The sequence below is a fragment of the Zalophus californianus genome, chromosome 2 (assembly GCF_009762305.2).
Source record: "Zalophus californianus isolate mZalCal1 chromosome 2, mZalCal1.pri.v2, whole genome shotgun sequence".
NCBI lineage: Eukaryota > Metazoa > Chordata > Mammalia > Carnivora > Otariidae > Zalophus > Zalophus californianus.
In genome coordinates this window covers 35140794-35168289 of record NC_045596.1, presented here as the reverse complement: position 1 = coordinate 35168289, position 27496 = coordinate 35140794, and the positions used below count along the sequence as shown (strand labels likewise).

At 39.6% G+C, this 27496-nt stretch overlaps 1 protein-coding gene across 4 annotated transcripts in view; it reads left to right on the top strand.

The window, feature by feature from the left end:
• ATP8A1 (ATPase phospholipid transporting 8A1) overlaps window positions 1-27496 on the top strand; it is a 222317-nt gene that overhangs the window by 105905 nt on the left and 88916 nt on the right. For all 4 annotated transcript variants that reach the window (XM_027597680.2, XM_027597679.2, XM_027597681.2 and 1 more), the window contains 4 exons: window positions 3641-3710; window positions 9225-9309; window positions 12169-12308; window positions 26178-26316. In XM_027597680.2, coding sequence (XP_027453481.1) covers window positions 3641-3710; window positions 9225-9309; window positions 12169-12308; window positions 26178-26316 — 434 coding nt within the window. The remainder of the gene's footprint in view (window positions 1-3640; window positions 3711-9224; window positions 9310-12168; window positions 12309-26177; window positions 26317-27496) is intronic.

Here is a 27496-nt window from a genome sequence, read left to right as displayed (position 1 = left end):
TTGAACTTTCTCCTACATAAGGCAAGCTTGTACACTGACTAGAAAAGGCATTTTCTGCAGTATGAAGCTTCCTCAAAAAGTTAAAAATAGAACTACTCTATGATCCAGCAACTGCCCTACTAGGTATTTATCCAGAAAAAGATACAAAAATACAGAGTCAAAGGGACACATGCACCCTGGTGTTTATAGCATCATCAACAATAGGCAGATTATGGAAAGAGCCCAAATGTCCCTCAACTGATGAATGGATAAAGATGTGGCATATATACACAATGGAATATTACTCGGCCATCAAAAAGAATGAGATCTTGCCATTTGCAATGACACAGATGGAGCTAGAGAGTATTATGCTAAGCGAAATAAGTCTGTCAGAGAAAGACAAATACCATAGGATTTCACTCACATGTGGAATTTAAGAAACAGAGCAAACAATCATGGGGAAAAGAGAGAGTCAAACCAAGAAAAAGACTCTTAACTATAAAGAACAAACTGATGGTTACCAGAGGGGAGGTGGGTGGGGGCATGGGTTAAGTAGGTGATGGGGATTAAGGAGGGCACTTGTGACGAGCACTGGGTGATGCATGCAAGTGCTGAATCACTAAATTGTACACCTGAAACTAATATTACACTGTATGTAAACTAACTGGAATTTACATAAAAACTAAAAAAATAATAAAAACACGTAACTTACTGGAAAAAAAAAAGAAAAGGCATTTCCTTTTCAGTGCCAGCTTTGGTTGCTATCTTGGTTAGGAGTGACCACATGCCATTGGTTAATATCAAAAATAATGGGGTCTGTCTAATGTATTATTTAAGCACTATTTTCCTTACTTGTATGCACTGAAAGGCTCAAGGGAAAATGCATGGGAAGTTGATGAGTAACTGTAATAGAGTATTTCCAAAATGTATCCCCCACCTTTTTTTTTTCAAGTCCAAGTGGCTGTTTTTACTAAGTCTACTTGCTTTATGCCTGCAAAATATTATAAGTAGTATATCAATGAGCATTTGGGTATGTTTGTTTATTAATACACACCTCAAAGCACCACAAAGAAAAATAAAGCAAGGTTAGGGGTTTAGGGTCTTTCAGGGTGCAGTGTTGGGGGTGGGCGTCAAGGATGAAAGTGAGAAGAGTGACTATGGAGGTCTTAAAAGAGATTCTGGAGAAAACATTAGTGGTTTGGACTAGGATGATTCTAGCACAAAGAAAGTGAAGTTGATAGAATCCAGATACCTTTTGGAAGAATGTCTGGGGGCCTTTGGGATGGATTGGAGTTAGAAGAAGAAAAGAGGGAGGGGTTGGAGTCTCTGGTGTGAACAGCTGGGTGGGTAGGGGTACCGTTTACCCTGATGGCACATACAGGGGTAGGAATAGATGTGCAGGATGAGGTGTTTGAATTTGTTATGTTTGAGATGCCCGTGAGATATGCACATGGAGGTGTCAGAGGTGGGCGCTGGATGTGAGGGCCTGGAACACAGGAGAGATATAAATGGCTGAGATATAAATGTGGTAGTCGTTGGCCTGTAAATGGTAATCAAAGCTACAAAAATGAATTGGATCTCCTGGAAATATAGAGTGAGGGAAACAAGAAAGGCTGAGGATTGCACTATGACTAACTCCAACTTCTAAGGGTTGATTAGAAGGAGAGGAATCAGCAAAAGAGACTGCTTTGTGGCTAGAGATGTGGAGGATAAAGAGAGGGTAAGACCACAGAGCCAAGAGAAGAGGCTTTTTTTCCGAGGTGACAGTGGTCATCTGTGTCAGAGACCCGCAGCAAGGTTAGGTGAGCTCAGAGACCCGCAGCAAGGTTAGGTGAGCTCAGAGACCCGCAGCAAGGTTAGGTGAGCTGAAGGTGGGCCATATTTGCTGGATTTAGCCGTTCAGTGGGACGGTCAGGAGAGAAGCCAGGTGGGAAGGGTGGGGATGCACTGGGGGTGGGGGGTGTACACAGGGGATGTAAGTAGAGATCGTCGGTGTGTGCAGCACTTGTTTGGAGTTGAGTTGTGAAGGGGATACGGCTCGGTGGGAGTGGATTGTTTGGGCTGAGTATTGTAGGCAAGAGACTCCAACGTGTTTAAGTACTTATGAGAGAGACCCTGTCGAGAAGGGGACGATGCAGACTCGGGGGAGAGCAGCATACCTTTAGGAGTGAGGTTACTGAGAAAGAGAGGGGGTTCATAGCACATGGGAAAGGAAGGTCTCTGAGAGGAAAAGAAATACCCCCTCCGTTGTCAGGAAAAGAGGCAGAGAGGATGGGGACCAGCAGGGAAGTGTGTGAATGTGTAGGTGTTAATGGCGGAAAGGATAAGAATTCTTGTCTGAAGCTTCCATCAAGGTGAATTGCAAAAATTCCAAGGGTCCAGAGGATGAGGGTGCATTAAAGACCTGGGGAATGGAGAAGGTGTTCCAAGTCCTGCAGATGGTGAGAGAGCGAGCTTATTAGAAAGAGGACAGCAGGGAGCATGCAGGTGACAGCGTGTCATGGATTTCCTAAGCTCTGTGGCAGGGCGACTTTCCTTCAGTCCATCCGTCTACTCTGATGCTAAAGAAAGGGTTCCCATTTACCCAGGATTTGTGCGTCCTGCCAGGAGAAGAAAAGAGCAGGAAAGTTGGTGAGCTTGGGACCATCTCATTAAAGTTGGAGTAAGAGAGGCACCAAGAAGGGCTGAGACAGAATATAGAATGTGCAATGTCCTTGTGAAGAGGGCCCAGGTAAATGTCTTCCCGAAGTGCAGGGGTGGCCGTCGGAGGAACCTACACAGTGGGGATTAGAGATGGAGACACAGAGGACTGAATATTTCTAGACGCCTCGGAAAGAAACTCCTAACTGTATGCTAGGACACCATATCTTGGCTACTTTATATTGGACTCATCTCCGTTTTTCGCAGAATGTTGCAAGGTAAAACAAATAGATACAGACGCCTGTGGGAAGTCCATTTCCCCCGCCTCGTTTCTGGAGAGAATGCTGATACACACTTGGTTCCGAATGAGGCATATCCTATGCGGGGCTGTGCCAGTTTGTTCTACTCACTGTTACTTGCTGTCTCTGTGGATGCTGTATGTGTAACATTTTTATATTGCCAACACAAGGTTAAAACGTTCGTGCTCATTAGCTTAGCTTGGTAATGCGAGTAGATTTTTTACATGCTGCCGGTGGCTTGCTAGGAATCATTGAGAAATAACAGTTTGTGAAAGCTGAAGTCAGTTTTAAAGGGCTAGTGTTTGCCTTTCTGTGTGATTTGGGTATGTATTTAATGATGGATTATTATTTCTGTTTGTGTTAAAAGCTATAACATACAATTCATCTTAGATACTGACTTAAAGATTTTTGAAATCTGAAAACATTGAACCAGAACTCTCCTCTGCCCAGGTGGCTCCTCACTCCTGCAGGTTTCCCAGGATCCATTTTGTAAATTATTCCTTTGGGGCAGCGGATGGTACCCTGGTGCCTTACAAAACAGAATGTAACTCCCAAAGGTACCCAAACCGCACACCCAGAGGATGGTTTGTATCTGTGGAAGGATAGGGTTCATAATTTGGTAAAATTTATTTTTCACTGTGAGTATTAAAATATGTGAGGCATGACAAACATATATATGCATATGCTCAGTATGATCACACATTATGGAAAACCTCTTTCAGCGCGAGAAAAAGAATGTCAGTGATTGTTCGGACTCCGTCCGGGAAGTTACGACTTTACTGCAAAGGAGCTGTAAGTTTTTATTTTTGTCTTTTACAGTTTTGATTTATGATGGTTTATAATGTATACGTTCAGCATTTTGCTATGGAAATGTAACACAGATGTTTAGCATAAAGTTGCTGACATCCACTTTCCTTGGTGTTTTATAGTAATAGCGTTCAGCCTCTTCTGGTGAAATGTGGAATTCCTTCTGGGTAAATTTGGTGCTTTGAAAAAATTTGGCCTAGCTTATTTATAGAATTCAATTTTGATACTTAATATTTGAGGCTTATATTATAAAATACATTAGAAGACAATTAAATCAGAAAATGCTTTGAAATTAGAAATGTAGTGATCCACACCAGTTTGAATGTAATTTTTTAAAGACCATAGAAATGGGGGGGGGCGGGGAGGGGGATGGATCACAATTACTGCTATAATTTCATCCTATGGTCATTACTATTCGTCTTGCATTGTTTTCATTATAAAAGAATTTCTAACTATTGGTTGGCTTTGGTATATTGGCAGGTTATATTGACAGAAAGAGTAATATGTCATTCAGAGTGATTTTTCCTAGATAAAATATGTTTACACTCATGGAAAAATAAGGAGTCTACTGACCAGTCTACTCATGGGGAAAAAAGGAGCCTTTTGTTCCAACAATTATTATTTTCCTTCTGAATTAGCCTTTCCAGGTACCTGGTCTACTTGGACTAGTCAGGTAACTTACCAACCTGGAACTTTCCAATTTCAAATATAATCAACAACCTTGATTTATTAAATGAAACTTGGAAACTGCACTTATGAGGAAACCAAAGCTTATTACTTAAATTTTTATTGAAAATGTTTTTCAGTGCCTTGGTTTTAAAGCATTGAAATGCAGTTTTTGAATGCCTTGGTTTTAAAGCATTTTGGTAGAATTATTTCATGATGTCTCATAAATTTAGTTTTAGAATTCCTCTGGTTGTTGACTGAAACAACTAGCATTTATTCATTGTGTGCACTTTATCTACCAGACTCTCAACTGGAGAAAAGAAGATAAGACCCAACACTTGTCAGGAACTGAGTCAGGGAAATAGATATAAAGAGAAGTTTAGGATACAATACTGAGGTATATTGTAAAGCTCTTCCACATTCCAGTGGTAGCATTTATTGATAATGGAATAAAGAGAGCTTTTAAGACCTTCTACTTTAAATGGTTATGTGTCCAGTTTGCACCCAACTCACATCCTTCCTTTCTTAGTTTTGAGTAACCTTCCATCTAGAACCTTTGTTTGGGAAGTTAAAGCATTGAATAAAAAATAAAAACATTGGACTTCCTTTTTGAATAATCATAGAGGTAGTTTGCATACATTAACTTGCTTATTGTATTGTTTCCCCTCACTGCCAAGTGGGCTGTGAAATGTGGTTGAATACTAAAAAGGCAGAAACATGTAAAACAAGGTACATTTGAGAACTGCAGGTAGTTTGGCAGAGAATAGTAGATTCGAGGCTGGAAAGGTGGACATGCTTTAGGTCATGGGGTTTTTTTCATGCTCAAGAACTTGTACATTTTTCTGAATTGTTCTGATGCCATTTGGGAAGATGACTTAAGGCAGGAAGGAGATGCATACGGAGTTCCCCGTTGATGCTATTGACTATAGTCCACAAGTTGATAAGAGGATCAGAACCAAGACAGTTGCAGAGAGGATTGCGAAGACAGAGATTTAGGACTCAGTAATTGATTACATGTGGGTGATAAGGGAGACCATGGTCTAGAATTATTATCCGATTTGGACTTGGCTGAGTAGATGAAGTGGTACCACTTCCCATGATAGAGGGTTGGGAGCTACATCTGGGCCAAGAGGCAGAGATGCTTGGATTTCACAGGGGAAGGAACCTGGGATGCTGGTACAAAGTGTAGCTAGAAGGTAAAAGCAGGGGATTGATGAGATCTTGTAAGAAGGAAATATTACATGAAAAGAGAGGAGGGCTAAAAGTGAGGAGTAGAGGATCTAAAAAGAGATCAGAATTGGGAAGAGAGTCTGAGGAGTGTTGATTCCCTGGCAGAGTGAACAATCAACAGTGACGTGTGCAATAGAAGACTTCAGTAGTTAAAGAGTCAGTTAAGGAGTCAGCTAATACTTTCCAGTCAAGTTAACACGGTCTGCTCAAACTCTAATGTTTCTCCTCTATTCCAAATTCATGACAGCGATTGACACAGTATAGAGAGAGAGCAGAAAGGTAGAGCCAGGCTTAAAAACAAGATAAATATCTTTGAAGCCCCAAATAGGAATAGAAAATCAGCGTGGTACACCGAACTGAGGTCTTGAGTTGAACGGGGGTGGGAGTCCCAGGCCCAGAGTCAGGATCGGGGAGCGGTGGTTGGAATTTGGTTTCTGTAAGACAGTGGGGGCAAATAGTGCTTTCTGTAAAATGTAGAGAGGAGCCAGCCTCCCCTCTTTGATGCCTGAGACATCAAAGGCATCAAAGTGGTGCCTTCCTAATCCTGAGAAGAGACTAAGAAAAACTCATGCCAACTCTGCTGGGGGAGTATATCAAACCACTAGATTGGGGTGTGCACAAGCGGAGAGCAAAACTGAGAGACACATGAGGAAATCTCGTTCCAAAGAGCACAAGCACGTAAACAACCGGACATGAATTCACTCCAGGTGAAATCATTTGTGTAGACAAGTCTGACCAAGGATGCTTAGTTCAACATGATTTAAAAAAAAAAAAAAAATTACAACTATTTTTAATCAAAAAGAAATGGAGGGGATGGGGATATGTGTAAGCTAAACCGGAAATCATGAATTTAAGAGAAAACATGAGAAAACGGAATAAACTCTAAATTAAACAGAGTGGAAGAGTCGGGGGTGCAGTTAGTGAATCGGAAGATGGTATGGAAGAGTTCGTCTAGAACATAACACAGAGAGATGGTGGCTCTGTGGTGTGTGTGTATATGGATGATTTCTTTTTCTCCTTTCTTCCAGGTTTTCTGCAATGAGGTTGCCTTGCTTTACTAATTTTTAAATGAAAAAAGTATACAATACTCAGTTTATGTCTGCAATAGTAGCCAATTTAAGAAGTTACGTTTACACACATAAAATCTTAATTTATTCAAGAAAATAAAAACCCTGCCCCAATACTTATATACTAGAGGAAAAATTAGAAACTTGACTATTACACTCAGTGCCTTAGGGACCGTAAAGTGACTGAAAATTTCTAATTAAGTGCCCCATACGTAAAATTCTGCACCACACATCAAGAAGACCACATCTGAAATCAGTTATGTTTAGCAGTTCACCACCACATCATGGGCAGAGTACAGATAAATCCGAATGGCACACACAAACACAGAAAATATTCTTCTACATTTACATATGGATGTGTCTGATGATTTTAGCAAATGTCCCAGATCACAGAGGCCAAAGCTTCATGCGGCAGGTCAGTCAGTCTCCCCCTGTTGGGTAACCTGACGGCAAGATCAGAGTCCTCCTGGCAACTGCCGAATTTGTAGCAAGATTACCTAGATAACTTCAGTATAAATTGCAGTGCTTAAATAATTCTGTCAGACCTCTTTTTTCTATTTGCTACCTTCTTACTGTTGACTCTTGCACTTCACTGTATAGTCCTTCTTTATTTGGCAATATTGTAGAATATGCTTCAGGCTGAATGAGGACTACATCAGGTGTTTTATTCACGTAACACCTATCTTTTGAACAACTGCCACGTGCAAGACACAATAGGTGAGGACGGAGCAGCATTGGAACCTGAGTCTAAAAGATGAATAGGAAAACGACTTTTCAAGTGAAAATTGACCTAAGATGAATTATTCATCGTGAAGCCCTAGGTTCTTTATTGACTATGCCATGCTGCCTGGGGAGCATCCCCTCATGGCCAATTTTCCACTCTTACCTTGCTGAGGGCTGGGACACCACATAAGTAAATTCATTTAGGATTTCCTGCAAATGTAGACTCAGTAGGCTCTGAGTCTGATCTTAGGGGATACACATGCTTTAGTTCCTGTGAAGAAACCTTTTTTGGTCGTAACCACGTGAAGCCATTACTTTGGGTGTTACTTTGGGTGAAGAGGTTATTTGTATGTATTTATTTCTCACATGTAAGCCTGGCCAATTGACTGTCACTTAAAAACATACTATCTAATTCATGTGGAAGGCCACATTCTGTCCCCTGCTTTCCTTGATACTATAAAGAAAGTAGAAAATTCTATTTCAAGCATCAGTTTCTTCCACTAGAAAACTTGGCTACATGGCAGAATTTAATCTCCCTTATCATTTTTGTTTTCATGATGTTAATTTTTTTTAGAGATTTTCTTAGTTTTAAATGGCCTATTTTAATTTCATTGAAAATGTCATTAGCCTCTGGAAAAAAATAGAGTTCATAAGTTATAACTTTCATTCCTAGAAAGGAGCCAAGAGGGGAAATTATCATTTCCTTTTGCTTTGCCCCCCTTCCCATTCCACCACTGAAAAATGAAAAGAAATTCATAATTGGGGCCTGGAATATTCCATCTGTTCTGAGGTCACTAAGTTCTTGTTTCTCTCAAGGGTTCTAAATCATACTCCATTAGTCTGCTTCCAAATCTCAGCCCTGAGACTGGAGACCCCAAAATGGGTAATACCACTGAGAAAGTAATTGCAGGTAAATGATTTATTTTTTCCTAGTCTAATAAAACCATGGAGGCCAAACACTAAAATTCTTAAAACATTAAACCCAAGCCGAGGAATAACAAAAGGAACAATAAGCAGTTTATAAAGGGGCAAAAATCAGAGAAAAGTAAGTGGTACATACGTTCGAGCTGAAAGGGGCTTTAAAGATAATCCAGTAACTGAATTTCACAAACTAGGTGAATTGAGCTTTTAGAGGCTAAAGTGACACAGTCAGAAATACTCAGCTACCGACAATGCTACGTTTGTTCGAAATTCTCCCTATAATACCCACCAGCCCTCTCTGTGCATTTGGACCTGTGTTTCTCAAAGTTTGTTCTGTGGGAGCACCAGTCCCATACAGATGCCCTAATCTCTAGCTCGGGCTCCATAATGAATGAGTCTGGGGCACATACCATATGGCCCTCTTAGAGATCTACTGTGCACATCAGCATTTTAAAGGCTCCAAGAAGTATAACCGCAAGGCAGGCTTTGTTCAGCCAGCATTTCCCAAACTTTTTGAGTGCTGGACCATTCTCCCTTGTGGCACCTATGTCTTCATAGAGGACCTGTGCCCTGCAGTGTCCTGCAAAAATACCTTCAGGGGTGGGGGAGATCTTGCAAGATAAGCGAAGTGCTGGTAGAATATGAGATGTGGAACACTGGAGTAAGTCCAGGTTTATTCACAAAGGAGAAAGATGAACATATGGGACTCAAACCTTGTTTCTTAACGTCATTAGGGAAACAGTGTTATTAGAGAAAAAATATTTTGCGCTTTAAAGCTAATGCTCAAAGTGGCTGTTTTTATACTCATTGCTGCTCATAATGTTGCCAACGTCAGTGTTATTAAACTCAAAATGCTTCATTTAAGTGTATTATACCTCTGTTTGTTTTCCAGGACACTGTAATATATGATAGACTGGCAGAGACGTCAAAATACAAAGAAATTACCCTAAAACATTTAGAGCAGTTTGCTACAGAAGGTGAGTGTAATAGGGCAATAAAGCATGATTACAATAAAAAGAAATCATCTACTAATGTCTTGCAGGATTGTTGTTATTTTACCTAGAAATTCCTAAAGCAAGATAACAATTATCTGATAACTTAGGTTATACTATGTGCTGTTCCCATTATTTCTGTTTTGATTTCCTATGTTAAAATTTTGAGAGACTTGGTCCCTATGTTTTGGGGGTGTAGGGTCTATAAATCTGTTCAGTTTTTAGCATGGGTACTATTCACACTTTAAATACACTGTATCTCTAGCAGTGTAGGAGGAAAGGGACCCAAAAAACTGGATATTCTAATCTGAGTAAGAAAGAGGAAAAGAAATAAGCCTATATAACTATTAAAATAGTTTCTCAGTGTAGTTTCAACTCAAGATTTCTTAAGCCCTTACTGAATGGCAGGCTCCGTGTGAGACCCGGGAATCATGGTAAACAGGCTGAGTCCTGTCTCTCTGTCCTACTGAAATATATGATCTGTACAGCTCAACAGTCTAGGGGGATGATCTAGGTTAGATGGGAGGACATGAGAGTACTTAAACAGTAGGGTCAGTTACTCCAAGAATTTGTAGAGTCTTCTCTCTGAACTTAACAGAAGCAGCCAGAACTGTATCTAAATCTCCCTTCTAGGGCATCTGCCTTCGGCTCAGGTCATGATCCGAGGGTCCTGGGATCGAGCCCTGCATCGGGCTCCTTGCTCAGTGGGGAGTCTGTGTCTCCCTCTCCCTCCCCCTCTGTTGCTCCCCCTGCTTTGTGCTCTCTGTCTCTCGCTCTCCGACAAATAAATGAATAAAATCTTTTTAAAAAAAAAATAAAAATCAATCTCCCATCAAAATTTTCACTCTTGTCTGCCTTGGCTTGAACTGTTGCCAATGGCAGCAAGCCTGACCTCTGATCAAATCCTTTTTCCTCTTCATCCAAGCGATGAAAAGGTAGGATTGTTTTTAAAAGCACTAGGCTTTGAAAAGCAAGGACATAGAGACCCTTCTCTCAGTTCTCCGAAAATACAAGAGCATGGAGATGCTCACGTTCATCTTCAGTGGGGCTTGGCAGGTAGAGCCTAGCCGGCGTCCAGCCCTGGTTCTTTTAATGGGGGAGGGTTGAGGGAGCATCCTTGTCTTCTCTGGTTGTGATATGAAGATATTCCAGCTCTTAGAGCTGAGTTCCTCCACCCTATTCTTTCTGGCCCTAGGCTGAACAACACTTATACTCCACGGCTACCCCAGAATAAGTCTCCAGCCAAGTTTCCAAAAGAGAAAAACATGTCCTGATATGGCCCCAAAGATTTAAGTTCTATGCTCAGTGAGCTGACAACAGACAGCCCTACTCCTTTCTTGGAATATAGAGTCCTCTGGGCACTTTATGTCTTATGTCTTCTGCTGCTTGTTTCTGACATGTTACCTGGCCATATTTTATTTGGCTTGAGATCACTAGCACCTAGTTATTCTGAGAGTTAATGACCTTGAGTGAGGGTATTGTCTTCTCAGGAACCTAATTAACTGCATTTGTCCTGGCTGCTAAATGCTTTTGTTTCTTCTTTGTTCCAATCCACTGTTTTTTTCTGGTTGAGGGTAGCTTCCAAGTGAATTATGAAATTGATAGGCACCAAGCACTGGGAGTAGGTCACCTCAAACTTCAGCTTTGATTGTTTTCCCGGGGTGTTTCTGATGGGTCCTTTGTTTTGTCACTATACCTCAGGTTTTTTTTTGACTTTTTTTTTTTTTTTTTACTATTTCCTTTCTTTTTAATTTAAATTCAATTAATTAACATACATTATTAATTTCAGAGGTAGAGTTCAGTGATTCATCAGTCTTATATAGTACCCAGTGCTCATTACATCATGTGCCCTCCTTAATGTCCATCACCCCATTACTCCATCCCCCCACTCCACTCCCCTCCAGCAACCCTCAGTTTGTTACCTATGGTTAAGTCTCTTATGGTTTGTCTCCCTCTCTGATTTCATCTTGTTTTGTTTTTTCCTCTCTTCTCCTATGATCCTCTGTTTTGTTTCTTAAATATACTACAAATTTGCAGTGACAAAGAGCAGTAATAAGCACAATCATATATCCCTGTAAGAGGCAGATGGCTTTCCAAGTAAACTCCACTGGGGTCCCTCTCTTTCTTCATAAGCATCTATGATGCCACTGTTGTAAGCCAGCCACTGTGCTCAGTACGGGCACTATGGAATTGAAGAACTCAGGGCCTCTCCCTTCCAGGAGCTATACACTAACACAGGAGCTCCACAAGAAAAACAATATGGAACATTGTTGTTCACACCATATGAGCATTTGGGGATTTCTGCCTCGGGTCTGAGTGAGAGGAGAATTCTTCAGAGAGAATGGCATGAACCGAGTCTTAAAGTAGATGCAAGGCAGACAGTGGAGGGAGTTGGAGGGGGCGAAATGGAGAAAAAGTGACCAGCATGTGCAGAGACTGGGTATATAGGAGGTAAATGTCAGGGAGGGAGGTTGAAGACACTTGGTGCATGGTGAGTGAGCCAGCCTTTGGGGGTTGGACTTCATCCTGGGGATGAATGATTGGAAGATTCCAAGCAAAAGAATAAACTGATAAGATCAGGATGTTGGAAAAAAATCACTTTGGAAAAAGCACAAAGGCTGTATTGAAAGAGCTGGGAATCAAAATCAGGAGGCCAGCTGAAGGTGAGGGGTGCTTTGATTACCCATTTCGCACTGAGGTTGTGTCCTGACTAAATCAGACATCAACCATATTGTTTGAATTGAATTGGTCTTTTCAAAACAAGACTTAATTATATAAAAATGGGTCAGACTTCTGAATGAAATCTTATTTGGTGTTGGGGGGATGTCTGCTACCTTCTTTCAGGGTTAAGAACTTTATGTTTCGCTGTGGCTGAGATTTCGGAGAGCGACTTTGAGGAATGGCGAGCAGTCTATCAGCGCGCATCCACGTCTGTGCAGAACCGGCTGCTGAAGCTCGAAGAGAGTTATGAGTTGATTGAAAAGGTAGGTGAAAGACCATTTTGCTCATACAGAAAACTTGGTTTCCAGAAAACTTCAGTCTTCTCAAGGAGCCAATAAAGATCAGAATATCTTGACACACCTCTTACTGTTGAGTCTCCTCTGGTCCAAGCGTTAACAAATCTTAATACTGGTTAGGGCTTTTGCTGAAAAGTCTCTGGAATTGCTTTGTATAGGTCTTCCTACTTTTTATAGTTTTGGATCAAAGTTAGGCTAGTCTAACCACTTCTTGCCAATGTATACTGTTGCATCTGTGTCACTGAAGATGAGCATGCCCTCCCCCCACACACTTGCACACAAGTTACATACGCATGCATGTGTGCATAGAGTTGATCATGGTGTATCATGTGTAATACAAAATAATATAATAAAAATATAGCTTGTGTGACTCTGTAGCTAATAATAAAGAATGTATAAGTGAACAACCCAGTGCTTACCCCTGGCTAGCCTGTGTGTGTGTGTGTGTGTGTGTGTGTGTGTGTGTGTGTGTGTACATAGACACACATCCCTCATTTGCATCACAACTAAAAATACTCTCATTTTACAGATAAGGAAACCAAGGCTATTCATCCAAAAAGTGATGGATACACTCTGATTGATGCTTTATAAATAGCAAGAAATCTTGCTCCCTTAATTAAAAATAGCAAACATTTTTGTGTAGTACTCACTGTGTGCCAGGTGCTGTTTGGAGCCCTTGAATCTATTAACTACTTAATCCTCACAACGTCCCTTTGAGCTAGGTACTGTTCATTCCAGTTTTACAGATGAAGACACCAAGGAAACAGAGAGGTTAAGAAATTTGGTTGAGATTACACAGTTCAAAAGAGGGTAGCCAGAGTCCTCATTCTGGCTCCAGAGTTCATGCTCCCAGCCACTTAAGTTATATTCATTCTAACCTTTCACTTTCCATCAAATAACTTCCTAATTGCAGAATTCGTTAACTTTATTCATGTTTATACTGCACAGGATCAGGTTTGTCTGTTAGCTTCAGCTTACTTTTTTTTTTTTTTTTTTTAATCCTTCCTCTCTTTCAAACAATTTACTCCCTGGTGCTTCCTTTCTTGAAAGGTGGTTGCGCCTCCCTTCCCCCTGTGCGGTCGCCTCTGCGTAATACTGGGGAATGTCCCATCCTAGCTGCAGGTGGTTTTCTCTGCTGAATACAGTGGCCATATGTGACTCTAGATATTGTCTCTCCTGTCTCCTCAATAGACTGTGATCACTTTAGAAGCTGGTTTGTTTCTCAGACCTTCCTTATATTTGAACTTATTTTTGTATCCTGCTTATTTCTCAAAGACATGTGATAGCATATATGATATCTTCTAGCTTCATACTCATCCCCCAGTTGTAGAATTACACACACGCTCTCAGTTAACTTGTTGAGTCTCTCTCTCTCTCTCTCTCTCTTTCCAGATGTATTTATATATGAGTATGTCTTTGGGACATTATGTGGCAAAACAAAATATTTTATTATTTATAAGGCCATGACCATAATCTCTTTCAATCTCTCTGACCAAAGTTACTTGTTGTCCTCAAGTACTAACGGTATTGATTTTTAATCTCTTGCCTTTCTTACTCTTTTGAGAACTAAAACAAAACAAAAAACTACCGTTTGGAAATAACTTTTCTCCTGTCTCCTTATGTACACAGCCTGAAGATAATGGAGCCTTTGCTCTCCATGGTAATGTGGTAGAATTAATGCACAATAAGTTACAGTCAAATATTTGAAAATGGATTCTAAACATTAAATTTTGTTTCTGTAGGAAGCATACTGTCAAAAATTCTGGAGTTGAATGTTTAATGTGCCTAATACCATTTTTACTCTGAGCCCTCTAGAGTTTATAGATTATATTTTATAGGTTTAACAGTTGTTGTTGCGGGGGGGGGGTGTGCACACAATATCTGATATTTAAAAACCTTGTGACTTCCACTTTTTAAATGAAATAGATGGTCAGCTTCTCTCCAGCAGATGGCGATCATGAGTCACACTGAAATTTAAGTTGCTTGGGGAAATCATTACATGTATACTTTTAGCTTACAAATATGCCTCCCTCTGAGTGCCTCTTTCCTAAAATGAATGAAAAGAGGAATTTATATCTATTTCCTTTTTACTTTCTGGTAAGCCATGGTCTCTAAGTTTTATTGAAAAAAATCTGAAAGCCAGAAAGGTGAAGGGATTGGTTCCCTTGCTCAGCCAACTTCCAAATAAGGACTGGTTTTCTGTGTCCATCCCTACCCCAGAAACCATAATTTCATTCAAGTATTAATTTCATTAACTTTAATTAGGCTGCTAATAGATGTTAGGTATTGGGGAAGCACAAGCAAACTAGGAACACTCAGCTGAGACCCTGAGCATCACAGTCTGAACAAATTCCTTAAGTAAGGAAATCTAAAGGAACTCAGAGTGGTGACCCTCAAACTTGGTCCAACGGAAGCCTTCAGAGAGGTGGTAACTTTTAAAATGAAACCCACAAGGTTATTTTACCAGTGAAAGGAGATGGGTGGTTGGGGGAAGTTGTTTTTGGTTTTGATTTACTATACAAAAGATCAGAGGTCTTTTTAGGGAAAAAGAACAGGCACATGATACTGAAGAGTCTGCCACTGAGAGCTATTTTTCTGACAAACGCTTTTCCCATCCCCGATCATTGGAAGACTGTTGGGTTTTTAATGTATCTAGGGCCGGGGCGATATCACTCCTTCCTGGTCTGAGCTTCCGTTCTTTGTTAAAATCAACAGGGGTTAGTGTTCCATAGGAATTGGGGGTGACTGCCATTAAAACTACCCTACTGAGGCAGGTTTCAACATGTCAGAGCACGTATCCTGCTGCTGCACTGCCCCGGCTTTAAATTCAGCTGTCGTCACCGATCTGTACCTCTGAAACAAATAATGCAATATATGTTAAGAAAAAAAAAAAAGAAGAAGATAGCAGGAGGGGAAGAATGGAAGGGGAGTAAATCGGAGGGGGAGAAGAACCATGAGAGATGACGGACTCTGAAAAACAAACTGAGGGTTCTAGAGGGGAGGGGCGTAGGGGGATGGGTTAGCCTGGTGATCAGTATTAAAGAGGGCACGTTCTGTGTGGAGCACTGGGTGTTATGCACAAACAATGAGTCATGGAACACTACATCAAAAACTAATGTAATGTATGGTGATTAACATAGCAATAAAAATTTTTAAAAGAAAAATTAAGCTGTCGTACTGTTAGGGATCAACCATTTGGCTTCTTCTTTGGCTACTTTAAATGAGACATGTTGATTATGTTATCTTTTTTTATGTGATTGGAATCTGTTTTTTATGCAGACCATGAGAATGGACTTCTCATATGAGATAGTGAATTTTAAACCATGAGAGTCGTTTTTAAATCTTTTTTTTTAAAGAGCAAAACCCATTTTCCAAACAAAATATTGCCTGAATCATCATATATATAGTAGATAAAAGCAAAGCTGCTCTGTTTAAAGAGTGGAGGGGGAGGGAGGAGCCCCACATTGCCTCTCCCGTCAGCCTCAGCACCTTGCCCTCATCATGGTCTGTGAGGAGCTTTTTCACAATTCTGAGGTTCCACTGAGCACCGTTTGAAAACCATATAATATTCCATCTGTGTGTGAAATTTTTGGAAATGGGCTCCTCAGAATACTATATATTTTCAGTACTCTTTTCACTTTTCAATGAAAGATCAGATCATCGTTGTGGTCCTATACAAATTGTTTCTGAACATATTTGAATTAATTATGCGAAATGCCATTGACACGTTAGCGGTAGTGTTACATTAAAGACATTGAAAATTTGAAAGATTTGTAGAGTTTTTCCTGAAAACAAGAATATTTCTAATATGTTACAAAAGAAGTAAAATGTTATAAATGATGAAGGTTATACTTTTAAACCTTACTCTCTATCTTATCCCTCCAGTGTTTGTTCAAACAAGTAATTCAGTTTTTGAAATTTGGTTAAAGCCTTATTCCTTTGGGTGCTATAAACTCCTAGCATAAGCTGCAAAAATATCCAAATAGACAAGAACATCCAACAAGATAATGGCATTGGTCCCTTGGCACACTGCTTTGTCACTTTTCTTTCCCAGCAGTCTGAGCACTAGAAAGTACTCCTTTCACCCTCCAGAGCACTAAAGGAAAGAAGGAAATGTGAGAGGTTTGAAAAAGTCCTCTGGATATTGTTTTCCCCATTGACAGTCATTGTTAGAGGAGAGGATTTAGGACTTCTACATCCATCTATAAAATAACAGCACCATCTCTGTCCTCAGGTGGGACCGTCTGAGCTCTAACACTTGCATTCAGATGGTAAACTTACAGGATTTAAAAAAAAAATTCTAATGCTATAAGCTGTTTCAAGACGTTCCTGAAATATCTTTTTTTCTGTTACTAAATATAGGCCAAGAGGCAGCATTTATTCCTAGGAAGACAAAATCATACAGGAACAAGAAGGTTCACATAGTTAAAATGCAACAGGGATTAATTAGAATCCTATCAGGTACTTGAGGTATCTTGACCCAGTTTAGGAAGGGGAATTGTGGATCACTTTGGGTTTTATGGAAGGTAACACCTCTTCATCTCTTCCTCACCACTTCAGAAAACTTAGTTGTCTCAGTCTTTCAGAGCATGTACTTGACCTGCTTTACCTACTTTAAACTTGTTCTTTTGAAAGACAATATATTTGGACTCAGAATTTTGGATGATGAGACCACTTACTAGTGTTGATCTGCATTTTTAAAAATCTGGTTTTTAAAATAAAATTTAGAATTTATTTGTATTTGGCTGGGAAAAATTACAGATCAGTAACAGAACAATTATGAAGATTTATGCTTCATTAGCAGTGGTTTTTCTGAAATTTCTCACCTTTTTCTTTGATCTGTCACTTTAGATTTATTCTGACGTGTTTCTAAAACAAAATTTTTTTTTTTGCCTCCTATTCATACTCTGCTGCTGGGTTCCTTTGAAAATTAATAGCAGAGAGGGCTCTGATCTTTTCAGGGAAGATTTTATAATTATTGGCTGACATAGGAAGGTGTGCCTTCATGGTAAATACAGGTTTTTGAAAATGTTTCATATTTATTTGCTTCAATAGAAAAATGCAGTCATATCTTTAGCATTGCACAAATTACCTACTAATTGCATCTGGTGTTTATGAAAGCAAATTATTTATCTTGAGCAGTAACAAAACCGAGTGAGATCTAACACCTCTCTAGATTGGGCAATGATTGAAGCATGATTTCGCTAGTGATCACGTTGGGTTTTTTTCCTTTTTTCTTTTTTTTCTTGTTAGGAGGCATAGGTTACAAAATCTGTTTTAAAAAATGACAACTTACTGCTGCGCTATTTTTAATAGATTATGAATCAGAGAAGATCATTTCTGCCCTTAATAGTAATGAGAAAACTAGCTTTGACAATCGAGCTCTCCTTTGAATCAGATAACAATGTTTCATACACATTTTGTAATTTTTTATTAATGTAGAGCCTCCAGTAGATTGAAGCTTCATGAGAGCAAGGACTGTTTTTATGGTATTCATCCCTGTATTTCCAGCACCTGCCCTTCTGCCCTGTGTTAACTACTGAATAAATATATGACGAATAAATAAATGATTCAATTAAAAATTTATCCAGAAGCTAAGTTTCTATAGTAGGTGCTTGCTTAATGAAAGCCTGGCCCCTATTACTAATACAGCCCATGCTTTCTCCACAGTGAGGATGTTCATATCACATATATTTTGTCACTAGGGATTAATTTAGGGAAGTATTAGGGAAAAGAGCTAATAATTTTCAAGAATGCATTTTGTAGAAATGTAGACCCAGCCATTTTAAAGACTTGTTTTCTAAGTTATTTAATACATGACTGTGGGAAGCACATGGTTGGAATGATTCAAAGGCACATGTCTGAACACATGACAGGCTCTGTTCTGGGCTCTCAGGCGCAGCAGGGGACAGGGACAGAGACATCCCTGTCTTCAATTTTAGTGGGTGGAGATAGGCAGGGCACTTGTAAACTGAAAAATGTTCATTCCAGACAGGACTTAGTGCCCGGGGCACCGAGATGAGTCACTAAGATAGGACAATGAGGTGTAGTGATCTTTTTTACATTATTTCCTTTACTCCTCCCTCAAATGTGGCTGACGTTTCTAGGTTTTTTTAAAGACTGCTTTGATGTGGCATGATATAGATCAACCATTACACTCAGTGTGACTAAACACAACAGTTTAGCACCCTTCGCAACATGTGGCAACGAGTGGTTTGGAGGATTACTAGAAAAATATAAAACTTAATGGAAAACAGGACTTTTCTTGAACATTTATGACTGCCAAGTTCATAGTAACTTCTGTATTAGAATGTAATGCTTTTTCAGATAAAACTACCACTTCTATTCTTAGTAGCTGCAAATATCACTTTTGTTTGTACTAAAAAACGAAATGTACTAAATGAAAATTTACATCACCATGTACCAGTGATTTCATGGTTTAAAATTCCAGTAGTTTCCTGTTTTACTGGTTCCTTAAGAATATTTGCAGTCTATCAGCTCAACTACTAGGACCTGCCATTTTTGGGCATTGACTAAGCTCCAAGTCTTCTCCTCTTTACCCTGATTACTTGGTTCAAGGGCCTATAAAATGGGGTACACAAGATGATCCTTTGGGGTGAGCAGGAAAATGTTATAGCTTCTGTTTCTATTTATATTTTATCTCAGCTTTTTTATAATTTCTGTTTTTGCATTCTGCAAAGTAGATAATTTATTAATATTAATAGGACAAACATGTTTTACAAAAACATAGCAGTGTCCTAGGTGAGTACTCAACATTTTTTCCTATGATACTACTCAAAAAAAATTTTTTTTAAAGTTTTGAGATGACCGATCTAATTTCATTCTCAGAACGACCCTATTTAGTCCGTATTATTAGCCTTATCTTGCAGGTTAGGAAATTCTTAGGAAAGCCACTTGCTGAAAGACACATACCGAGTGGTCAGCAGAACAGGGATTCAAATCCCAATTCTGCCTTAACTCCAAATCCCATGTTAATAATCCATATGTTAGGTGGGTTTGGTTTAGAAGAAAGCAAGAATGTACATGAAATGTTGTAAACTTGAGAGATAAAATGTAACCAAGCATGTTGGTTGCATAATCACCAGCTCAGCACTTGAGAGGTACTGGTATGGTTGGGACACGTCCACAGAATCGATGAGGGGGCCTCTGTGCACCCTATTTTCCTTAAAAATGGGGGCAGAAGTTTGTTTTTCATCATTTTCTCTCAACTCATCTTTAGAATCGTATTTAAAGTGTTTAAGGTTCCCTTTGTTCACATGCGTCTCCTTTCTAGCCTGATAGATCTCTTACTATGAGCATTTCAGGGTAGACTTTCCACACTGGGTATTGCTCTCTCATCTCTCAGAGAAGATGGATGTTGTTTTTGCAGGCTACACCCAATCGCCTCTCAAATCCTGATTCCTTTCAGCTGGGTGTGTGAATTCTGACCTTATTTGGCAAGCCCTCGGCTGCGTGAGAGTTCAAGTATGATTTTCCGTGGTTCAAAAAGCACCAAGTTAAAATCTCCTCCTTGGCCTTGGAAAAATGAACCGGTTGCCTGATTTCTCCAGAAGCAGGCAAATGAGCCATCCCAGTGGTTTAATGCGCTTTGTCCTAGCGTTCTGTAGCCCCACTTACACTGAAAGGAAAGAAGCAAGAGGTTCTCCTTTTTTAAATAAAACTCCATTGTTATGGGCTCCAAGACGTTGAGAAGAAAAACCACAAGGGTGAATTCTGACCAGTGAAATGCAGAACAGAGAGAAGCCCGGCAACCTTTGTGAGTCAGCACTATAAAATTACTAAGGATCACATACCCATCAGCACATCCTGAGTCCAGGGTTACCATATTTTCAAGCTAAACAGGATGGTAACTGCCATAGCCTCTTAACTGGTCTTAAGGCCTCTGTTCTTCCTAATCCGTCCCTAGTTGGCCACCAGTAATCTATCTGGAATGTAAGAGTCTTACCCTGTTCCTCTTCTAAAACTCCTCCTCACATAACCTCTGTCTTTGGAATCCTGCACAAAACACACAGACCCTTCCATTTCCATTCCACTGGCTTTTCCAGCCTCATCTTTTTCCTAACTTACTACTCAAAGTTTGAGACGACTAGTCCAATTTCATCCTTAGAGCAATCCTACCAGATTAGCATCATTTAAATCACTGCCACACCTCGTTTCATGTATTATTTCCATATTGTCTAAATGGCAACTTCTCAAACACAATATGCTTTTGCATACTTCTGTCTTCACACTTGTGATTTCTTCTGTTCGGAATTCCTTTGTCCATCCTTTCCCCACCTTGGCCAAGTCTTAATTCTTCATTTAAGATTTAAGGTCAAGTGTTAACTCATGTTGGACTGGATCTTAGAGCCACCCAGACTAAAGAAGAGATCCCTTCCCTGTGTGTCTCTTTTGTACCCACAGAAAATGTTTTGTTTACATTTAAGATCGTGTATAGCACCATGAGAGACGATGGACTCTGAAAAACAAACTGAGGGCTCTAGAGGGGAGGGGGGTGGGGGGATGGGTTAGCCTGGTGGTGGGTATTAAGGAGGGCACGTTCTGCGTGGAGCACTGGGTGTTATGCACAAACAATGAATCATGGAACACTGCATCCAACACTAATGACGTAATGTATGGTGACTAACATAAGAATAAAAAATTTAAAGGGACAAAAACACATGAACAATAAAACCCTATAGATGTAAAAAAAAAAAAAAAGATCAGGTACAGCATATGGTAATATTGTTTGGGAAGAATAATATTTTTCTCTGATGGTAGCCCTGTCTTACAGTTAAGAGATTTTGTCTGTGGCTGGGGATTGCAAGGAGAGAGAACTGGGTCCAGAAGATTCTGAGGCCGTGCTAAGGAGGAAGAGCAAGATTTGGGCAAGGAAATATGCAGAGCAGCCAGGCAGGCACTCTGCCGCGGGGGGCCCGCAAACTCCGGCACAACGGCCAGATGCACCCACTGCCTGGTTCTGTAAATAAAGTTTTATCGGAACACAACTACAGCCACTTGTTTACACATAGTCTTTGGCTGTTTTCATGCCATTTTGCAGGGTTTGAGTTGTTGCAGCAGAGAATGCACAGCCCTCAGACCCTGAAATACTTACCGTCTGTCCTCTTACAGGAGCATTTTGTCAACCTTGCTCTGCGTACACAGTTGTTAGAGCTAGGTCCTCAGGTCCACAGCACTGTTACCATTGCACATTTCTGGGTCTCACCTCCGACCTACTCCGTGAGAAATTCTGGATTTGGGGCCTAGCGATCTGCGTGTCCTAATAAGCCCTTCAGGTGACTCTGACAACCATCACTCTAGGTTCCTGGTCCCACGGCTACTTACTTGGGCCTTGATGCTAGCCAGGCAGCTGGGGTCTAGGAGAAACAGACAACAGTAAAAGGAAAGGAGGTACAATCCGAAAGCTAGGGGGAAATCCCAAGAAGAATCTCTCCTGGTACGTTCTAAAATGTAGATTGCCCGGAGGAAGGAACTCATTGTTGGATCCCACCATTTGCCCAGAACGACCTGCTCAGAGTGTATCTGTGAAAGAATGGGTGCAGGCCAGTGTGTGTGGAGAGGAGCCAGTCCCCAGGTGGGATCCAGAGTCTGCAGGTGGAAACGGGGAAATAGGTATGCTCGGCAGGAGTGGCTCAGGACCAAGTCTGAAACCGATTCAGAGGAACAAAGTTACTACCAAAGACTGAAGAACAGAAACAAACATTTAAAAACTTACAAAGATTTGAATAAAATTCCAACTTTGGTTTAATCAGTTTTACTTCTCATTTGCTGCCTTTGGGTGTTTGTTGATTCCTGGGATTTTGTTCTTACCATGGTAGTTCAGCTGTACCTCTGTTTGACCTTGGATAGTTTACTCAACCGCCCCAAAACTATTAACTGAATAAATGTAAAGCACGTGGCAGTGTTTGATACATTTTCTCTAGTAAGGAAATATTTTTCTTCATCTTCCTGCCACAGTCTTATTTCATAATGAAATAGAGGTTACCAAATGTTGCTCATATTTACTCTAGTAGGAAAACTTTGCTTACCGACATTCTTTCTTTGCTTTAAAGAAACTTCTGCCAAATAGTCCGTGTTGTAATCTGAAACCCAAATTGATATGAGTTTAATTATTATACCTTTTATTATTTAGGAATATTATCACAGACTTTGTAAAAATAACAAAATAATCTAAGTACTAACCAAACATTTGCTAATATGGAAATAAGTCATTTTGAGGTTCTGTTATTTAGCAAAATATACATGTCCTGGGAAAAACATGATTTCTAAATCCATCATAATACATTTTATCATACAGTTTTTAAATATGCTGCATGAAGCCTTTTATCTTTACTAGGAATTTTATATTTCTATGACTTTTTAAAAATTCTACATATGTTATGAACATCTGAAAGAGAAAATAAGATGCTTGAGGGCTTTACTAGGTGAATAAATATTATTTCATGATTTTTCAGTGATCATTAAATCTACATTATGTCGAAGAGTCATCAACCTGAAACCCTTATAACTTTTGGCATAGTGACATTTTGAAAGTAAGATTAGTGTTTGAGGTTTTTTTTTTTTTTTTTTAATTCCATAAATGCCATGGGGATTTTATCACGTTTCAACACTTGCTGAATATGTAATTCCCATAGTGCCCATTAGTGGCCATCTGTGTAAGGTAATACATGTTTGGGATGAAATTGATTACGGCTTAAACACTCCTGTGTTATGATCAGGAAAAGCACGCAAAGTTCAAATTTTTTTTCTAGTGGTCATTATGTAGCTAAAGATATTAATTTCCAGGGGCAGAACAGCCTATCACTCAAGATCTTAATCTCACAATAATGACACCAGGGCCAAAGGAAAGGAGGCAGCAGAGCCTTCCCCTAAAATTAGTAAGTGCTGTACCAGAGGAGTTTTTAGGATGAAAGGAAGATTAACAGGCTTGAGAACAGTTTTTCCTCTGTAGGCTTCAAAATAGACCCACTGCAATTTTGCTGAATATTCAGAACGGTTTCATCACCCTTTTTAGAAATTCCTCTTATCATAGTCACCAAAACACGCCAAGTTAGCCTTCTTCTCAACTTTTCTCAGCATACACATCACTGGAGGTGTCCTTTATATTATTTTTACCTGGTTTAAAAAATATTTCTTTTTTACTTGTGCAAACCAGGTGCTTTCTTTCCTTCAAATATGGCTTCAATGCAGTCAGTTTATTTTCATTAGATTTGTGCATGATAATGTATATCTGTATACTCCCTGAGCTCATTTCTCCCCTTAGAGCTACAAGATACACAAATATACTTGTTTATGTATTTCTAATGAATGTGTTCACATCTTGGCTCTCCCGTTATCGAATTACCTCAGAGTTTTGTGAGACATTGCGAAAAAAAATAATTTTTTAGGTTAGAAAATTTTGAGAGCTTGTATTACTGAATGATCCTCGTGATCATTTAAAAATCTTTGCTTTCTGTGGAATATTTGACATTTGAATACAGCTATATTCTGATCTTCCCTGGGATGGGGGCCAGGATGATTTAGCTGCAGATGCCCCAAAAGTAGCTGAGCAAATGGGGATAGAATCATTGTCTAAATGCTGAAATACAGCAATTGTGATGTTGGCATAGTTGTTGCTGAACTGTTCTTCCTTTTCATTCTTGAACTTCTTGATGATAATTATTCATCAGGTTATGATAGATTTCAAATCTGCTTCCCATTAAAGATAATAAAATGATACTATCTCCTTGAAGAAGGGAATTTGCCTTCCTGTCTTATGTATTATAAACTAAGAAGTCATGCATCAAGTGAATCTAATAGCCGTATAACTTATTTGGAGTATATTGAAAAGAATATGGTCTAGATTGCAGCAGTACTTTATAACATTTGGATTTTGGCTTTTTTGTTTTTGTCCTTCCCTCACTTTCACTAACTCAACAAACACTGAATGCTGACTGTCAGTGTTCTGGAGATGTAAAGATGAACAAGACATGGTCCCTACTCCTGAACAAAACTATCAGTTGTACATAAAATAGTTAATCTGAATATGATAAATTAAGATGGTCTAAAGATGAGCAAAGTTCTATCAGGGCACTGCAGAGGGGAAAACTTGTTTTAGAAGTAAAACTTCAAAGAAGCAGTAACTTTTGAGTTTGGCCTTGCAGGATGAGCCAAGTTTCTCCAGGCAAAGTAGCGGAGGATGTGTGTATCTTAAACATACATGCACACGTAAACACATGTGTACATAAACACTAATGCATATGCATGTCCATCTGTAAGCACTGTGATAGAGACTATTGGCTGGCTAATTTAACACCCATTCCCATCCCTCTTCTGTCTTGCCCATTATCGAGGCTGGAAAAGCTAAGTACTAATAGTTAAGGATGGTCAAGTAAATATCAATAACGAAATATGGCCATATTTGGAAATCTGCCAAGGACTTTTAGAAACACTTTTGCTTTCAAATAAGAGATGGGTACAGTTGGCATTACCCCCCTTACTTTTGTCTTCAGGTGTGGCAGTGCTCATTACAGCTGTGGCCGCCACCTTGAGATGTTGAGAGATACGTGCAGAGTGAATCTAATGCCCACACCTGCCTGTCCCAATACTACTTATGGAAGGAAAACAAAATCTTTATTTAAGCCACTGTTAGATTTTTTCTATTGTAGCCAAAAGCATTCCTAACTAATACATTCACAAACTCTCTCTCACTTACTCGTGTGTATTTGCATATATTTTCCATCCATACCAAGACTTAGGACTAATTTTAGACTTACACTTTGGCAAATAGTAAATGGAACTTAATGTTAGAAGGAAGAGAGAAAATGGAATGCTTTCTTTGTTATTACCAACTTGGACACTCCTTAGCACTTGATTTCCCTTGTATCTATACGGCCTTAGTCTGATGTTTTAAATAAAAAACAAAGGCAAGAAGGGAAAAAAACTTGAAAGATAAATGTTGGGGTGGATCATATTGGCAGTTAAGTTACAGGGAAAAATCCAAGAATCGGTTGATTGTGGCTTAGTTTGTCACTGTGCATTCCTATGTATTTAGGACCAAGAACCATTGCCTCCATCTATGTGGTGAGCCAGGTTTCCCTAACAACCAAAAAGTTGTTCTCTTTTCCCTCCATTTAGGAAGATGAGAGCAGAAACCATTCTTCTTTCTGGTGAGCGATTGGAAGAGCTTCCTGCAGAGCATATTGATTGTGTTCAGTCTTATATGAAAGATGCCATCTTTAACAGACTCTGGCCTTCCACTACCTAAATATGGAGCCATGTGAAAAGTGCCCAACCTGTTCTTTCTTACAGACACTGATGCTATCTCTTGGTTTATTTCTCTCTTCCTCAGCATTCCTAATTGTATGATATGTGTACATTTTCTGACACGCATCAAATTACAATTTAATTATCTCAGCATTCTTTTTTTAATGAGCATTTATTCTTTTTTTCAAACAGGGCAGCAAGATTGCTTCTTTGCTCTGAACAACTTCCATAGTTTTTGTTTTTGCTATTTTTCGGTAGCTGCCTGCTCCTCTTTAACTCCCTTTTGATTTCCCCCTTCTATATGGCTTTTTGTCGTATTTTTGTTTTTGTAAGAATCCATCCCCTACCTAGGTAGACAGGGGTAAGATAGTACAGGTATCTTCAGTTCATGCCAAAGTACTGGATCAAAGTCAGGGATCCTTAAGAGAAAACTCTCTGGAATAGTTGGAATTTATATCAAAGTCTATGTATTACCATTTAGTCTCTGATTGAAAGACATATGCACAGTTCAATTCTTAAAGAATCTAAACTGGTTTTTTTCTTAAAAGTTCTTCCACTCATTTTCCCCAGAATCTTCAGCTACTTGGAGCTACAGCCATTGAAGATAAATTACAAGATCAAGTGCCTGAAACTATAGAAACTCTCATGAAAGCAGACATCAAAATCTGGATCCTTACAGGGGACAAGCAAGAAACTGCCATTAACATTGGTAATCCACCTAATTCAAGCTTTAAATTGTGATGCTTTTTAACACGCTGACATATTTTGGAAGATAAATTTGAGAGATTTCAAGATCTGAAAGATTGGGTTTTGTAAGATTTCCGTATTTGTAATATTATCAGGCTTCTCTATTTACTTACGGCCCCAGTGCCCCTTAACATTTGCAGTGGTTGTGCATACAGCCAAACCTTAGCTCTTGCAACCACAAAATAACCCTCTCTCACCTTTGTATCTCTGCCTACCCCCACCTTCCAACCATAATTGACACAGGTAGATAACATCTCTGCAGTTGCCTGAATGTCTGGAGGTTGGGATTAGGGCACACTTGTGTATTAGCACTAGTTTATGTGAACACAGGTTATTTCTGGGATGGGAAGTAAGAAGGTTGCCAGTTTTCATTCATCCTGCAGTTAATTCATTTTTCACAAAGAGGTTTTATTAGGTAGCTCATGCTGCCATAGCAACATACTAGAGATGGTGTGGGTTCAACAGCAGAAATTTATTTTCTCACAGTTCTGGAAGCTGGAAGTCCAAGATCAGGCGTCAGCAGGTTTGGTTTTTCCCGGAGCTTCTCTTCCTGGCTTGCAGTGGCCACCTTCCCGCTGCGTCCTCAGCTGGCCTCTCCTCTGTAGATGCATGCTCCTGGTGTCTCCTTCTTTTCTTACAAGGGCCCCAGTACGATTGGTTCAGGAACCCGCCTTCTGACCTCATGTAACTCTAACTTCTTGAAGGCCCAATCTGCAAATAGTGTGGGTGAGGGCTTCAACGTGTAAAACAGGGGGAACACAATTCAGTCCATAACAGCGGTCTCATTGAGAAGAATGTTAGTGTTTGGTGTGAGGCCTCTAGTACCAGTTATATGCAAGAAAAGGTCACTCTTTTTTTTTCTTCCACATTCGGTAATAGTAGGTTGCCTGAACACTGTCAGCCCTGACATAGAAAAACCTCTGGTTATTCATGATATGAATTACATCCAAAACTCTCCCAAAGTTGAAGAAACCATTCAGAGGTGTTTACAGCATGAAACCACGTTTTTAGAAAGTCATTGTCAAATATCAAGAAACATTTACCTAATATTCCTTTTAGAGTGTTTTGTAATCACAGCATTCTGTAAATATAAAACTACAGATTTATAGTAAATTGCTGGGACTAGAGGAAAATTAACTTTT